The sequence below is a fragment of the Excalfactoria chinensis genome, chromosome 31 (assembly GCF_039878825.1).
Source record: "Excalfactoria chinensis isolate bCotChi1 chromosome 31, bCotChi1.hap2, whole genome shotgun sequence".
Taxonomy (NCBI): domain Eukaryota; kingdom Metazoa; phylum Chordata; class Aves; order Galliformes; family Phasianidae; genus Excalfactoria; species Excalfactoria chinensis.
The window spans coordinates 200,736-216,088 of NC_092855.1; the positions used below are offsets into that span (position 1 = coordinate 200,736).

At 54.3% G+C, this 15,353-nt stretch overlaps 7 protein-coding genes across 7 annotated transcripts; 4 read left to right on the forward strand and 3 right to left on the reverse strand.

Annotated features, from left to right (window-relative positions):
- The first annotated feature begins 20 nt into the window (after positions 1-20).
- Positions 21-585, forward strand: LOC140263500 (claw keratin-like). The gene is made up of 2 exons (XM_072358409.1): positions 21-83; positions 184-585. Exon 2 carries the CDS (start codon positions 205-207, stop codon positions 583-585), a length of 381 nt encoding a protein of 126 aa, XP_072214510.1. The 5' UTR covers positions 21-83; positions 184-204.
- Positions 586-2,891: 2,306 nt separating this feature from the next.
- On the reverse strand, positions 2,892-3,272 carry LOC140263504 (claw keratin-like). The gene has a single exon (XM_072358413.1). The coding sequence runs from the start codon at positions 3,270-3,272 to the stop codon at positions 2,892-2,894; it is 381 nt and encodes a 126-aa protein (XP_072214514.1).
- A 1,550-nt stretch (positions 3,273-4,822) lies between these two features.
- On the forward strand, positions 4,823-5,203 carry LOC140263443 (claw keratin-like). The gene has a single exon (XM_072358330.1). The coding sequence runs from the start codon at positions 4,823-4,825 to the stop codon at positions 5,201-5,203; it is 381 nt and encodes a 126-aa protein (XP_072214431.1).
- A 2,286-nt stretch (positions 5,204-7,489) lies between these two features.
- Positions 7,490-8,054, reverse strand: LOC140263499 (claw keratin-like). Its single transcript, XM_072358408.1, has 2 exons — positions 7,992-8,054; positions 7,490-7,891 (listed from the first exon to the last, which is right to left on the reverse strand). The coding sequence occupies exon 2, from the start codon at positions 7,868-7,870 to the stop codon at positions 7,490-7,492; it is 381 nt and encodes a 126-aa protein (XP_072214509.1). The 5' UTR covers positions 7,871-7,891; positions 7,992-8,054.
- Positions 8,055-8,990: 936 nt separating this feature from the next.
- Positions 8,991-9,513, forward strand: LOC140263498 (claw keratin-like). Its single transcript, XM_072358406.1, has 2 exons — positions 8,991-9,011; positions 9,112-9,513. The coding sequence occupies exon 2, from the start codon at positions 9,133-9,135 to the stop codon at positions 9,511-9,513; it is 381 nt and encodes a 126-aa protein (XP_072214507.1). The 5' UTR covers positions 8,991-9,011; positions 9,112-9,132.
- Positions 9,514-11,806: 2,293 nt separating this feature from the next.
- LOC140263502 (claw keratin-like) lies at positions 11,807-12,371 on the reverse strand. Its single transcript, XM_072358411.1, has 2 exons — positions 12,309-12,371; positions 11,807-12,208 (listed from the first exon to the last, which is right to left on the reverse strand). The coding sequence occupies exon 2, from the start codon at positions 12,185-12,187 to the stop codon at positions 11,807-11,809; it is 381 nt and encodes a 126-aa protein (XP_072214512.1). The 5' UTR covers positions 12,188-12,208; positions 12,309-12,371.
- Positions 12,372-13,780: 1,409 nt separating this feature from the next.
- Positions 13,781-14,161, forward strand: LOC140263503 (claw keratin-like). Its single transcript, XM_072358412.1, has one exon. The coding sequence runs from the start codon at positions 13,781-13,783 to the stop codon at positions 14,159-14,161; it is 381 nt and encodes a 126-aa protein (XP_072214513.1).
- Positions 14,162-15,353: the final 1,192 nt, after the last annotated feature.

Genomic DNA, 15,353 nt, shown 5'->3' on the forward strand with positions numbered 1-15,353 from the left:
GCTGTCTCACACAGGTATAAAAGAGCTGAGCGCTTTGCAGTCCTCCATCCAGCTTCCTCCACTCGACTCCCCTCATCTCCTGGGTAAGTGCAGCTCTCCGAGGCTTCTCAGGGCTCTCTCCCGGCCTCCATTCTTCCATGGGGCTCTCCGCGAGCCTTTCCTCACTGTGGGTGCCCTTTGCAGGACTCCTTGCTTGCGTGGAAGATGTCCTGCTCCAGCCTGTGTGCCCCTGCCTGCGGTGTGGCCGCCCCGGCCCCGCTGGCTGACAGCTGCAACGAGCCCTGCGTGCGCCAGTGCCCCGACTCCACTGTGGTGATGCAACCCCCGGCCACCGTGGTCACCTTCCCCGGGCCCATCCTCACCTCCTTCCCGCAGAACGCTGTCGTTGGCTCAGCAGGAGTCCCCGCCATCGCAGCAGGCCTGGGTGGCAGCTATGGACGCAGTGCCGGCTTTGGAGGCCTGGGAGGCTATGGAGGCTATTATGGCCTTGGGGGCTATGGGGGCTATGGAGGCTTTGGCAGCTGTGGTTTCGGTGGCTATCGCCGAGGCCTGAGGTCCTTCGGGGGCAGCTGCGGGCCCTGCTAAGCACAGCACTGCCTCCAGCCACAGCTGAAGGAGAGCTCTGGAGAAGCCCCAGCACATCCCTACCTGATGCCATGAGGATGGGCTCCCCTTCAGCATCTCTCAGCTCCTCTGTTGGGATGCCTCGTGTATACACAGGGTCCAGCTCTGTCTTCCTCTACTCCACATCTGCTTTGCTTTAGGACTCATGACTCTGTGATGACACTACCACGTGCTGGCTGCCTGCTCCTGTCCTTCTGCACACTGCAAGGAGATGGGGACAGCCTCTGGACAGGGGCTGCCTTTCTGTCACCTCCCTCAATCATGGAACCTGCAATAAAATCCATCTTGCATCACAGTTTCCATCTCTGTGTTGTCTTTCCCCCCTCTTCTATCCCCAGTTCCCACTGTAGCCACAAAGGCTCTCTAGGGCCATCAATGCCAGTTTACAAGTGAGCCTTCTCGGGATCACTGTGGGCACTGCCCCCTCTCCTCTCACTTTCCCTGGGCCCAGCAGCTCCAGTAGGAGCTTCTCCAGGCAGGCTCCATACAGTGCCTTCAGTACCTGCTCCTTCCTCAGTGCGGTCCCTCACTTCTCTGCCCCTTGTTCCTGCTTCTCGCAGGTCAATAAGGACTCTTGGTCCCATACAGAGCTCAGCATCTGCTGTTGATTGCCCCTGTAGGTGGCCTTTGTGATGTGGGGTCTGTGGATAGACCTGCAGACTCCTAAAAGGCAAAAACAATTCCGGAGACTCCTGGGATGTCATTGGGATGAGGAAGGAGGGTCAGAGTCTATCAGCAAGCTTGTATGCAATTACTTAAGATTCCTTCCTGCTCCACTTCTTTCCAAAGCTCCATATACCATCATGGGCAGTGATTAACTCTAGGATTGCTCAGAAACAAATTGATAGTAGAAGCAAAAAATTGCTCTGCCTAAGCAGGACAGTGCTTCACTCTGCCCCGTGCAGTGAAAGCAATGCTGGACCCATGGGTGCCCTTCATCTCACTCAAAGCTCCTACACCCAGACCCCACAAAGCAACCACCCTCATCAGTGTGATGAAGACCAGCCACCACATGGCACACCAAAGGAAGCAAAACATGAGGTTTGGCTCAACACCATCACTCAGGAGCCAGCAGAGAGGTGGGGAAGGCAGGGAGAAATTCAGGTGTAACCAAAGACAAGGCAGGAAGGACAATTTCCTGCTCAGCCAGTGCAGGAAACCTATGGCTGCTCCTGACATTTTGCTGCCTTTTCACCCTTCCCCCTGTTCTCAGTTGCTGATGCAGTGTGTTCTCCTGAGGTCCCCAGCAGTGACCAACCTGCTGCCCCACTGCCCATCTTGATTCCTCTGGCAGGAATCACCTCTACACAAGAGCAGCACACAGTGCTGGGATGGTGGGACCAGAAGATGCCTGGGAGAAAGAAAAGGGACATAAAGAGAGGAGGGACTCCAAACTCTGACTCAAGACCTTTGTGCTCCCCAGGTCAGGATGCCTGTGCTCCATTCATGACTGTGAGGGATACCTTGGGAACATGGGGTGGTCCATCCCTTACCCCCTCCAGGAGCTGAGCACAGCAGCACTGTCAGCAGATGGCAGCAGCCCTGTCCATGCACTGCTTGTCTCCCCATTTCCTCTGTCCTCTATGTGTGATCAGTGGCAGGGCAAGAAAAGGAGGTGCAAGAAGGCATGGAGAGCACTGGATGGGCAGAGGATTTGGAAGAGGCTCCGTGGGACATCCATTGAGTGTTAACATACTGAAGTGTGGTTTGTTTATGAGGTGTCACTGTACCCATAGTAGAGGAGAGGAGGCTCAGTGGGATGTGCTCTGCAGGACCCTCTGTGGACTGTGATCCTCAGCAGTAATGCACTGCCCCAACAGCCTAATGTCCCAAAGGCAGTGCTGTGGGAGCAACTTGCAACCTATTACCAGAGGCTGTGAGATGTGGGGAAGTAAGGAAGGAGAAAGAAGATAAAAACACTGGGGTCGAGATTGCAGTGTAAGAGAGCTTTTATTGCAGATTCAGGGGGTGATGGAAGGAGATGGCAGGGCAGCTGCTGGCCAGAGGCTGTCCTTCTCTCCTTGCAGAGGGCAGAGGGACAGGAGCAGGCACCCAGATCTGGACTGTGCCATCACAGGTAAGCCAGTCCAGAAGCAAATATCAGGCATAACAAAGAAAGACAGTGCTGGTCCCCTTTGAGGTATGAGGTTTCCAAGCTGCAGAGGCCAGCGATGCTGAAGGGGAGCCCATCCTCATGGTGTCAGGAAGGGATGTGCTGGGGCTTCTCCAGAGCTCTCCTTCAGCTGTGGCTGGAGGCAGTGCTGTGCTTAGCAGGGTCCACAGTTGCCCCCGAAGAAACCGTAGCCTCGGCGATAGCCACCGAAGCCACAGCTGCCAAAGCCTCCATAGCCCCCATAGCCCCCAAGGCCATAATAGCCTCCATAGCCTCCCAGGCCTCCAAAGCCGGCACTGCGTCCATAGCTGCCACCCAGGCCTGCTGCGATGGCGGGGACTCCTGCTGAGCCAACGACAGCGTTCTGCGGGAAGGAGGTGAGGATGGGCCCGGGGAAGGTGACCACGGTGGCCGGGGGTTGCATCACCACAGTGGAGTCGGGGCACTGGCGCACGCAGGGCTCGTTGCAGCTGTCAGCCAGCGGGGCCGGGGCAGCCACACCGCAGGCAGGGGCACACAGGCTGGAGCAGGACATCTTCCACGCAAGCAAGGAGTCCTGCAAAGGGCACCCACAGTGAGGAAAGGCTCGCGGAGAGCCCCATGGAAGAATGGAGGCCGGGAGAGAGCCCTGAGAAGCCTCGGAGAGCTGCACTTACCCAGGAGATGAGGGGAGTCGAGTGGAGGAAGCTGGATGGAGGACTGCAAAGCGCTCAGCTCTTTTATACCTGTCCCAGACGGCCTGGGGCATGGATGGGAGGGCGGTGGTGACAGAAGCCACAGAGAATTGCAAAAAAACTAACATGTTTCATGACACTCAAGGAGTGATTCCAAGTAATTATTTCCTTCCCCATCGGATACACAGAGGAACAAACATCCCCTGCAGAAGAAGGACGTGATGTTAAGGTCAGCTGTTTACATCTAATTACATGACATATCAGGTACTGCCAATGCTACCTTTATGGAAGCAATAATCACTGATGCCTTCCTAATCCCAGAGTTTGTCTGTGTGTAAGAATCACACAAATCTTGTGAAGGATGCACTTTGCAATCCAGCTTACAAATGCAATGACTATCATTACCTGCCTTTTATGGGCTGGTAAACAGAGGTGGTGGATGTTTGAGGAAAGAGATGAAGCGATCACACCCACTTGAGACAGGTCCCAAACTTGTGTTGTCTTCCCTGGCTACTTGCAGATGTTCAACTGAGAAGGCTGAACATGACTTAAAACACGTTCTCTTTTCCTTGTCTGCTCTATGCATCCTCCATCTCATACATCCCCAGCACCAGACCCTACTGATCCCCTAGATTTGACCAGCTTGACATTTGTTGCTCCTGATTTTTCAGTGCCATCAAGTGGATTAGGCACCACTAAATACATTAAACCTTCGACTAAAGACAACATGCTCGGGATGGGCTCTTGAATACCATCCTGACAGGATCTGCATCTCTTGCTGGCATGAGTAGATGGCAGGAATGGGGCCTACAAAGGCAGAGGGGGTTTTTGATCAATCCTCAAGAACTTCAGCTTTCCAGCCAGCAAAGGAGATATAATGATGGGTGTTCTGGCTGTAAGCTTAGCTGCAAAGAGCATATACAGCAAAACGCCCAAGACTATTCCAATCCCTAAGAATGCAATGAGGAGCACCCTAGGGTTTATGAGGGTTGTTAGTTAAGATTCAGCAGGGCCTAGAATTGAATGTAATGCCATTTAAAATTGTATCCTACCCATCATGTCCTCATTGGACAAAGCACGCTTACTATACCATGCTTCCGATGACATCATTAATCTGCATCACTGCTGGCGTGTCATGAAACGTGATGGCTTTATTTCATGGTTATTGGGAGCTTCTGACACCACCGCCCTCCCATCCATGCCCCAGGCCGTCTCACACAGGTATAAAAGAGCTGAGCGCTTTGCAGTCCTCCATCCAGCTTCCTCCACTCAACTCCCCTCATCTCCTGGGTAAGTGCAGCTCTCCGAGGCTTCTCAGGGCTCTCTCCCGGCCTCCATTCTTCCATGGGGCTCTCCGCGAGCCTTTCCTCACTGTGGGTGCCCTTTGCAGGACTCCTTGCTTGCGTGGAAGATGTCCTGCTCCAGCCTGTGTGCCCCTGCCTGCGGTGTGGCCGCCCCGACCCCACTGGCTGACAGCTGCAACGAGCCCTGCGTGCGCCAGTGCCCTGACTCCACTGTGGTGGTGCAACCCCCAGCCTCCGTGATCACCCTCCCCGGGCCCATCCTCACCTCCTTCCCGCAGAACGCTGTCGTTGGCTCAGCAGGAGTCCCCGCCATCGCAGCAGGCCTGGGTGGCAGCTATGGACGCAGTGCCGGCTTTGGAGGCCTGGGAGGCTATGGAGGCTATTATGGCCTTGGGGGCTATGGGGGCTATGGAGGCTTTGGCAGCTGTGGTTTCGGTGGCTATCGCCGAGGTCTGAGGTCCTTCGGGGGCAGCTGCGGGCCCTGCTAAGCACAGCACTGCCTGCAGCCACAGTTGAAGGAGAGCTCTGGAGCATCCCCAGCACATCCCTTCCTGACACCATGAGGATGAGCTCTCCTTCAGCATCACTGGGCTCTGGAGCTTGGACACCTCGTACCTGCACGTGGACCAGTTCTGCCTTAATCTGCACCATCTGATCTTTGCTTCAAGACTTGCCGACCTGTGACAACGCAGCCCAGCTCTGGCTGCCTGCTCCTGTCCTTCTGCACACTACAAGGAGATGGGGACAGCCTCTGGACAGGGGCTGCCCTTCTGCCTCCTCCATCCTCCCCACTGGTCCCACAATAAAATCTATCTTGCACCACATTTTCCATCTCTGAGTTTTCCTTCACCCCTCCTATGTCCCCATTTCCCATTGCAGCCGCAGAAGCCCCTTGGTGCCATTTCTAGTATCACTCAGCTGGGCCTTCTCAGCAGCACTGTGGGCACTGCCCCCTCCCCTCTCACCTGCCCTTGGCTCTATGGCTGCAGCAGGAGCTCGCCCCATCCAGGCCCCATCCAGTGCTGACAGCACCTGCTGCACCTTTAGAGCTCTCTGCCTCTGCTCTGCTCCTGCTTCCTGCCTGCTGCAGCCCAAGGAGAGCTCCAGGATAACAGTGAGCTCAGCACCCACTCTAGAGTGTCCCTGTAGGCGGCTTCTGGGCTGTGGTCCATGGTTGGCAGAGCAGCCTCCTAATGGGCAAAGGCCAAGACACAGCATCCTGAAAACCCGTGGTGCAAAGAAAGGAGGCTAAGATTCGCAAGCAACCTTGTTTCCTGCCTCTCAAGATTATCTCCTACACCTCTTCTTCTCAGAGCACCATATACCACCAACACAGCCAATTATTACTTACATATGGCTCAGAAGAAATTCAACAGCAACTTGGGCACATGGCTCTGCCTGAGCAGGACAGTGCTTCACTCTGCCCCGTGCAGTGAATGCAATGCTGAACCCTTGTCTGAGCTTCATCTCACACAAAGCTCCTGCACCCAGACCCCACAAAGCAACCACCCTCATCAGTGTGATGAAGACCAGCCACCACATGGCACACGAAAGGAAGCAAAACATGAGGTTTGGCTCAGCACCATCACTCAGGAGCCAGCAGAGAGGTGAGGAAGACAGGGAGAAATTCAGGTGTAACCAAAGACAAGGCAGGAAGGACAAATTTCTGCTCAGCCCGTGCAGGAAACCTATGGCTGCTCCTGACATTTTGCTGCCTTTTCACCCTTCCCCCTGTTCTCAGTTGCTGATGCAGTCTGAGCACTGCAGTGACCAACCTGCTGCCCCACTGCCCACATTTATTACCCTAGCAGGAATCACCTCTGCACAAGAGCAGCACACAGTGCTGGGATGGTGACACAAGAGGATGTCTGGGGGAAAAAAAAAAGGCACATAAAGAGAGGAGGGACTCCAAACTCTGACTCAAGACCTTTGTGCTCCCCAGGTCAGGATACCTGTGCTCCATTCATGACTGTGAGGGATACCTTGGGAACATGGGGTGGTCCATCCCTTACCCCCTCCAGAAGCTGAGCACAGGAGCACTGTCAGCAGATGGCAGCAGCCCTGTCCATGCACTGCTTGTCTCCCCATTTCCTCTGACCTCTATGTGTGATTAGTGGCAGTGCAAGAAAAGGAGGTGCAAGAAGGCATGGAGAGCACTGGATGGGCAGAGGATTTGGAAGAGGCTCCATGGGACATCCATTGAGTGTTAACATACTGAAGTGAGGGTTATTTATAAGGAATCGTACCCATAGCGAGAAGGGAGGAGGCTCAGTGGGATGTGCTCTGCAGGACCCTCTGTGGACTGTGACCCTCAGCAGTAATGCACTGCCCCAACAGCCTAATGTCCCACAGGCAGTGCTGTGGGAGCAGCTTGCAGCCTAGAATCAGAGGCTGTGAGATGTGGGGGAAATGAGGAAGGAGAAGGAAGATAAAAACACTGGGATCAAGATTGCACTGTAAGAGAGCTTTTATTGCAGATTCAGGGGGGGAGGAGGACGGAGATGGCAGGAAAGCCGCTGGACAGAGGCTGCCCTTGTCTCCTTGCAGAGGGCAGAGGGACACGAGAAGGCAGCCAATCTGGGCAGCATTATCTCAGGACAGCAAGTCCTGAAGTTAAGGTGAAGTGGACCAGAAGAAGGCAGTGCAGGTACGAGGTTTCCAAGCACCAGAGCACAGAGATGCTGAAGGGGAGCCCATCCTCATGGCGTCAGGTAGGGATGTGCTGGGGCTTCTCCAGAGCTCTCCTTCAACTGTGGCTGGAGGCAGTGCTGTGCTTAGCAGGGCCCGCAGCTGCCCCCGAAGGACCTCAGGCCTCGGCGATAGCCACCGAAACCACAGCTGCCAAAGCCTCCATAGCCCCCATAGCCCCCAAGGCCATAGTAGCCTCCATAGCCTCCCAGGCCTCCAAAGCCGGCACTGCGTCCATAGCTGCCACCCAGGCCTGCTGCGATGGCGGGGACTCCTGCTGAGCCAACGACAGCGTTCTGCGGGAAGGAGGTGAGGATGGGCCCGGGGAAGGTGACCACGGTGGCCGGGGGTTGCATCACCACAGTGGAGTCGGGGCACTGGCGCACGCAGGGCTCGTTGCAGCTGTCAGCCAGCGGGGCCGGGGCGGCCACACCGCAGGCAGGGGCACACAGGCTGGAGCAGGACATCTTCCACGCAAGCAAGGAGTCCTGCAAAGGGCACCCACAGTGAGGAAAGGCTCGCGGAGAGCCCCATGGAAGAATGGAGGCCGGGAGAGAGCCCTGAGAAGCCTCGGAGAGCTGCACTTACCCAGGAGATGAGGGGAGTCGAGTGGAGGAAGCTGGATGGAGGACTGCAAAGCGCTCAGCTCTTTTATACCTGTGTGAGACGGCCTGGGGCATGGATGGGAGGGCGGTGGTGGCGGAAGCTCCAGATAATCTTGAAATAAAACCAATACTCATCATGACACACAAGAAGAGATGCAGAGCAATTATATCCCTTCCCACTGTGTACAGAGAGGCAAAAACGTGCCTTTGAGAAAATGAAGAAGATGGTGAGGTCACATATCTCTACGCAATTATTTCAATGGCAAGGTGCTGCTCTTGCTGATGTGTTTGGTACCAACAACCCCCATTGTGTTCTGAATGCCTTGTTATGTGAACGTTCAGGCACAAAGGCATCACAGCCACAGTTTTATCCTTGTCATGCCAGTCAGAAATGCCCCATGCAGCACTGGGCAGGGAGGTGGGCAACAACCAGGGATGCTCCTGATGTCCCAACCCAATTGCGTCGCAGTGTTTGCCACTGCAGGGTGCTGGCAGTTGTTTGGGAGCTGACCCAGGAGGGTGGGATCACTTCATCGCTTTGCCCAAAGATCACCAGCCCATAAAACAGAGCTAATGAAGGTAATGACAGACGTGGTGTTTGTGAGCAGGATTGCAAAGTGCTTTGTCTGCAGGATACCTGTGAGCCTATCCCATGGACAAAGTTAGGGATTAGGAACACATTGGGTTTTACAGGTGTCCTAAGGTCAGCATCAGCAGCGTGTGGCTTTTCATGTAATTGCTTGTAATCACCTGTGCCTCTCATCCCCTTCTTGTTCTCCAGGGCATGCTCACACACAATATCTCCATCAATGAGGGATATAATTGTCCTGCATCACGCCTTGAGTGTCATGAAGCGTGTTGGCTTTGTTTTGTGATTAGCTGGGGCTTCTGCCACCGCTGTCAACACGTGAAAGCCCCAGGCCGTCTGGGACAGGTATAAAAGAGCTGAACGCTTTGCAGTCCTCCATCCAGCTTCCTCCACTCGACTCCCCTCATCTCCTGGGTAAGTGCAGCTCTCCGAGGCTTCTCAGGGCTCTCTCCCGGCCTCCATTCTTCCATGGGGCTCTCCGCGAGCCTTTCCTCACTGTGGGTGCCCTTTGCAGGACTCCTTGCTTGCGTGGAAGATGTCCTGCTCCAGCCTGTGTGCCCCTGCCTGCGGTGTGGCCGCCCCGGCCCCGCTGGCTGACAGCTGCAACGAGCCCTGCGTGCGCCAGTGCCCCGACTCCACTGTGGTGATGCAACCCCCGGCCACCGTGGTCACCTTCCCCGGGCCCATCCTCACCTCCTTCCCGCAGAACGCTGTCGTTGGCTCAGCAGGAGTCCCCGCCATCGCAGCAGGCCTGGGTGGCAGCTATGGACGCAGTGCCGGCTTTGGAGGCCTGGGAGGCTATGGAGGCTATTATGGCCTTGGGGGCTATGGGGGCTATGGAGGCTTTGGCAGCTGTGGTTTCGGTGGCTATCGCCGAGGCCTGAGGTCCTTCGGGGGCAGCTGCGGGCCATGCTAAGCACAGCACTGCCTCCAGCCACAGTTGAAGGAGAGCTCTGGAGAAGCCCCAGCACATCCCTACCTGATGCCATGAGGATGGGCTCCCCTTCAGCATCTCTGTGCTCTGGAGCTTGGAAACCTCGTACCTGCACTGCCTTCTTCTGGTCCACTTCACCTTAACTTCAGGTCTTGCTGTCCTGTGATGGCAGAGCCCAGATCTGGCTGCCTTCTGTCCCTCTGCCCTCTGCAAGGAGACAAGGGCAGCCTCCGGCCAGCGGCTGTCCTGCCATCTCCGTCCTCCTCCCCCCCTGAATCTGCAATAAAAGCTCTCTTACAATGCAGTATTGACCCCAGTGTTTTTATCTTCCTTCTCCTTCCTTACTTCCCCCACATCTCACTGCCTCTGTGTCTGGGTTGTGAGCTGTACCCACAGCACTGCAAGTGGGACATTAGGCTGTTGGGGCAGTGCATTACTGCTGAGAATCACAGTCCACAGAGGGTCCTGCAGAGCACATCCCACTGAGCCTCCTCTCCTCTACTATGTGTACAATGACACCTCATAAACAAACCACACTTCAGTATGTTAACACTCAATGGATGTCCCACAGAGCGTCTGTCTCATCCTCTGCCCATCCAGGGCTCTCCATGCCTTCTTGCACCTCCTTTTCTTCCCCTGCCACTGATCACACATAGAGAACAGTGGAAATGGGGAGACAAGCAGTGCATGGACAGGGCTGCTGCCATCTGCTGACAGTGCTCCTGTGCTCAGCTCCTGGAGGGCACAGGAGGTGATAAGGGATGGACCACCCCATGTTCCCAAGGTATCCCTCACAGTCATGAATGGAGCACAGGTATCCTGACCTGGGGAGCACAAAGGTCTTGAGTCAGAGTCTGGAGTCCCTCCTCTCTTTATGTGCCTTTTTTTTCCCCCAGACCTCTTCTTGTGTCACCATCCCAGCACTGTGTGCTGCTCTTGTGCAGAGGTGATTCCTGCCAGAGTAATAAATGTGGGCAGTGGGGCAGCAGGTTGGTCACTGCAGTGCTCAGACTGCATCAGCAACTGAGAACAGGGGGAAGGGTGAAAAGGCAGCAAAATGTCAGGAGCAGCCATAGGTTTCCTGCACGGGCTGAGCAGAAATTTGTCCTTCCTGCCTTGTCTTTGGTTACACCTGAATTTCTCCCTGCCTTCCCCACCTCTCTGCTGGCTTCTGAGTGATGGTGTTGAGCCAAACCTCATGTTTTGCTTCCTTTCGTGTGCCATGTGGTGGCTGGTCTCCATCACACTGATGAAGGTGGTGCTTTGCGGGGTCTGAGTGCAGGAGCTTTGAGTGAGATGATGCTCAGACAAGGGTTCAGCATTGCATTCACTGCACGGGGCAGAGTGAAGCACTGTCCTGCTCAGGCAGAGCCATGTGCCCAAGCTGCTGTGGAATTTCTTCTGAGCCATATGTAAGTAATAATTGGCTGTGTTGGTGGTATATGGTGCTATGAGAAGAAGAGGTGTAGGAGATAATCTTGAGAGGCAGGAAACAAGGTTGCTTGCGAATCTTAGCCTCCTTTCTGTGCACCATGGGCTTTCAGGATGCTGTGTCTTGGCCTTTGCCCATTAGGAGGCTGCACTGCCAACCATGGACCACAGCCCAGAAGCCGCCTACAGGGACACTCTAGAGTGGGTGCTGAGCTCACTGTTATCCTGGAGCTCTCCTTGGGCTGCAGCAGGCAGGAAGCAGGAGCAGAGCAGAGGCAGAGAGCTCTAAAGGTGCAGCAGGTGCTGTCAGCACTGGATGGGGCCTGGATGGGGTGAGCTCCTGCTGCAGCCATAGAGCCAAGGGCAGGTGAGAGGGGAGGGGGCAGCGCCCACAGTGCTGCTGAGAAGGCCCAGCTGAGTGATACTAGAAATGGCACCAAGGGGCTTCTGCAGCTGCAATGGGAAATGGGGACATAGGAGGGGTGAAGGAAAACTCAGAGATGGAAACTGTGGTGCAAGATAGATTTTATTGTGGGACCAGTGGGGAGGATGGAGGAGGCAGAAGGGCAGCCCCTGTCCAGAGGCTGTCCCCATCTCCTTGTAGTGTGCAGAAGGACAGGAGCAGGCAGCCAGAGCTGGGCTGCGTTGTCACAGGTCAGCAAGTCTTGAAGCAAAGATCAGATGGTGCATACTAAGGTAGAACTGGTCCATGTGCAGGTACGAGGTTTCCAAGCTACACAGCCCAGTGATGCTGAAGGGGAGCCCATCCTCATGGCATCAGGTAGGGATGTGCTGGGGCTTCTCCAGAGCTCTCCTTCAACTGTGGCTGGAGGCAGTGCTGTGCTTAGCAGGGCCCGCAGTTGCCCCCATAGAAACCGTAGCCTCGGCGATAGCCACCGAAACCACAGCTGCCAAAGCCTCCATAGCCCCCATAGCCCCCAAGGCCATAATAGCCTCCATAGCCTCCCAGGCCTCCAAAGCCGGCACTGCGTCCATAGCTGCCACCCAGGCCTGCTGCGATGGCGGGGACTCCTGCTGAGCCAACGACAGCGTTCTGCGGGAAGGAGGTGAGGATGGGCCCGGGGAAGGTGACCACGGTGGCCGGGGGTTGCATCACCACAGTGGAGTCGGGGCACTGGCGCACGCAGGGCTCGTTGCAGCTGTCAGCCAGCGGGGCCGGGGCGGCCACACCGCAGGCAGGGGCACACAGGCTGGAGCAGGACATCTTCCACGCAAGCAAGGAGTCCTGCAAAGGGCACCCACAGTGAGGAAAGGCTCGCGGAGAGCCCCATGGAAGAATGGAGGCCGGGAGAGAGCCCTGAGAAGCCTCGGAGAGCTGCACTTACCCAGGAGATGAGGGGAGTCGAGTGGAGGAAGCTGGATGGAGGACTGCAAAGCGCTCAGCTCTTTTATACCTGTGTGAGACGGCCTGGGGCATGGATGGGAGGGCGGTGGTGTCAGAAGCTCCCAATAATCATGAAATAAAGCCATCACGTTTCATGACACACAAGCAATGATGTGATGCAATTGCATCTCTCCCCTTTTGGGATTTTGAGGCCCAAACATGCTGTGGACAACAAGAAGAAGGAAGAGACTGATGGCAACATGCAATTGTATTCAATCCCATCTGCTACTGGTGCTCATGTTGTTAAAGTAACCAACCCTATTATTCTCCTTATCTTCCATGCAAATTCATCTTTACCTGTGAAAGCCAGAACAGCTCCAAATGTTTTTCAGCATCTTTAGGGAAGTAGAGAACATGAAACACCCCATGTCTCACAGAAGCAATGTTTATGGATGCTCCAGAATTCACACCCCAATGGCCTCCCAGACCTCACTGGTGTACAATGATGGTGGACAACTGGGAGCGGTCCCAGATGGGTGGGATAGCTTCATGTTTTGCCCCCAATTCCACCTCTGTTTACCAGCCCATAAAGCAGAGGTAATGAGAGGTGTGCTGGCGGCATGTTGCATTGTAAACTGCTTCATCTGCAGGACGCCTGTGACTCTTCGACATAGACAAAGTTTGGGATTAGGAACACTTTGGGGTTTGTTGGTGAGCTCAGATTCAGCAGCGTGTTGTCCTTCATGTGACGTTGCATCAGTGTCCGACCCTCCCTTCACATTCTTGTTCTCCAGGGCACGTTTGCTTCTCAGTGTACCAGTGATGAGGGATATAATTGCTCCGCATCACTCCTTGTGCGTCATGAAGAGTGTTGGCTTTATTTCATGATTATCTGGGGCTTCTGCCACCACCACCCTTGGGTCGATGCCCCAGGCTGTCTGGGATGGGTATAAAAAGAGCTGAGGACTTTGCAGTCCAATATCCAGCTTCCTCCACTTGACTCTTCATCTCAGCGTGGTAAGTCCACAGCTTCTGTGTCTCCTCAGTTTCTTAGCAGTGCTTTTCTCAAGTGCTTCTTATGCTGCTCTGACACTCAAAGTGCCTCATAAGTCTGCGTGTGATCATATATTTTTTCAGAAATATGGAAAGAATGGATATTTAAACTTTTAGGCATGGTGTTTTGAGCTTACCAATGCCATTTTATGCTTTGCACTCTCGGTGACTTTCTGTCTGCTTTCTACGAGGGAGTTTTACTCCACCCTCTGGCTCAGCTGGTCTCATGCAGGAAGAGGAGGTGGTTTACACCAGCATTTTAAGTGAATATTGTACTATTGCTTTGGCTGACTGATGCGACGCAGAGCGTTTCCTCGGGCACACACTCCAAATGCAAAACAGGCACGAAGGACTTGTGTTCCATTTCTCTTTTGACCTTGCATCTGTCTACTCTCACAGCTTCATCTCCTCAACCCAAGGATGTCCTGCTCCAGCCTGTGTGCCCCTGCCTGCGGTGTGGCCGCCCCGGCCCCGCTGGCTGACAGCTGCAACGAGCCCTGCGTGCGCCAGTGCCCCGACTCCACTGTGGTGATGCAACCCCCGGCCACCGTGGTCACCTTCCCCGGGCCCATCCTCACCTCCTTCCCGCAGAACGCTGTCGTTGGCTCAGCAGGAGTCCCCGCCATCGCAGCAGGCCTGGGTGGCAGCTATGGACGCAGTGCCGGCTTTGGAGGCCTGGGAGGCTATGGAGGCTATTATGGCCTTGGGGGCTATGGGGGCTATGGAGGCTTTGGCAGCTGTGGTTTCGGTGGCTATCGCCGAGGCTACGGTTTCTTTGGGGGCAGCTGCGGGCCCTGCTAAACCCCAAATATCCACACAGCACAGTGCTGCATCTGCTGAGTCTTCACAAATACCTCCTCATCTCTACCACCAGATGCAGCTTTCCATCCCTCTTTTAGCCGTGCCAAAGCAGTTACTTTAAATTACTGCTCTTTGCTTTTTGCTCAGTGCAGCCTTTCAAATCTTCACTTGAGGGCTCAGCGTTTCCATCATTGCCTTCAGAAGTTCCCCTCTATTTATGTACACCAAAGCAGTGTTCATCCTCGTGTGAGGCTCTCCCCACTCTAACCAGCTCTGAGCCTCCTGAACAATGCTATGAAGGGGAATCTCCAGGTTGAAGCCCTGGGTCGAAACTTGCTGCAGCCTTTTGGTTTGCACGACTGCAATTCATTGTTTCTGTGTTGTGCTGTTTTCTGTGTCACTGTCTACTGCCTTCTCCATTCGCATTAAAGAATCTGTACTGCATCCACAATTCCTTTTCGTCTGAGTTTGGCCTTCCTTTCGATATGAGATTCGTTTATAACTGAGCATTGATGTGAAACACGCAAACTGCTCGTGGGTTTGGGGGCAGGTTTTGTGATAGCTCTGATTTTCTCTCAGAGAACTCTTTTAAAATGAAGCGTAGGGAAATTGCTACCCAATAATACACCTTGCTACTGCATGCAGATTGAAAGCTAAAATACTGGTATATGTTTTGTGTGTTCTTTAGAGGAACAAATACTGGACTAGTGCCATATTTTCTTCTCATTCAGACCCTGGAAAAACTTACACATAGTTTTTACATTTAAAGCATGAAAACAGAGATGAAATGAATACACTTTTCCTTCCCCTTAGATGGAAAGGAGGATCCAAAGTGACCGTTTCTTCAGCTCATTAAGCCAAACCTCTCTGCTCCCCACTTCAGCCCATCAGTTGTGATGCTCCAGATGTGCACACCAGAGTGTCCTTATGACTTTCCCTCCCACTTCATGAGCCCCTGGGCTTTGTCTGGGCCTTGGGATTCTCCACCCTGAGGGCTGAACCCAATGAAGTCATCTCTTGTTTTGTGCTGCGAAGCTGCCCTGCCTTGAGATATTCTTGCAACATGTATGCCCCCCCCCAAAATTACATATATATTCATTTTGACTTTGTTGCTAGCTATACATGTATATCGTTTATTATTTAACTTCTCCTCCTTAAATTCTCTATTACTTGGATCTCATCTGTCCAGCAC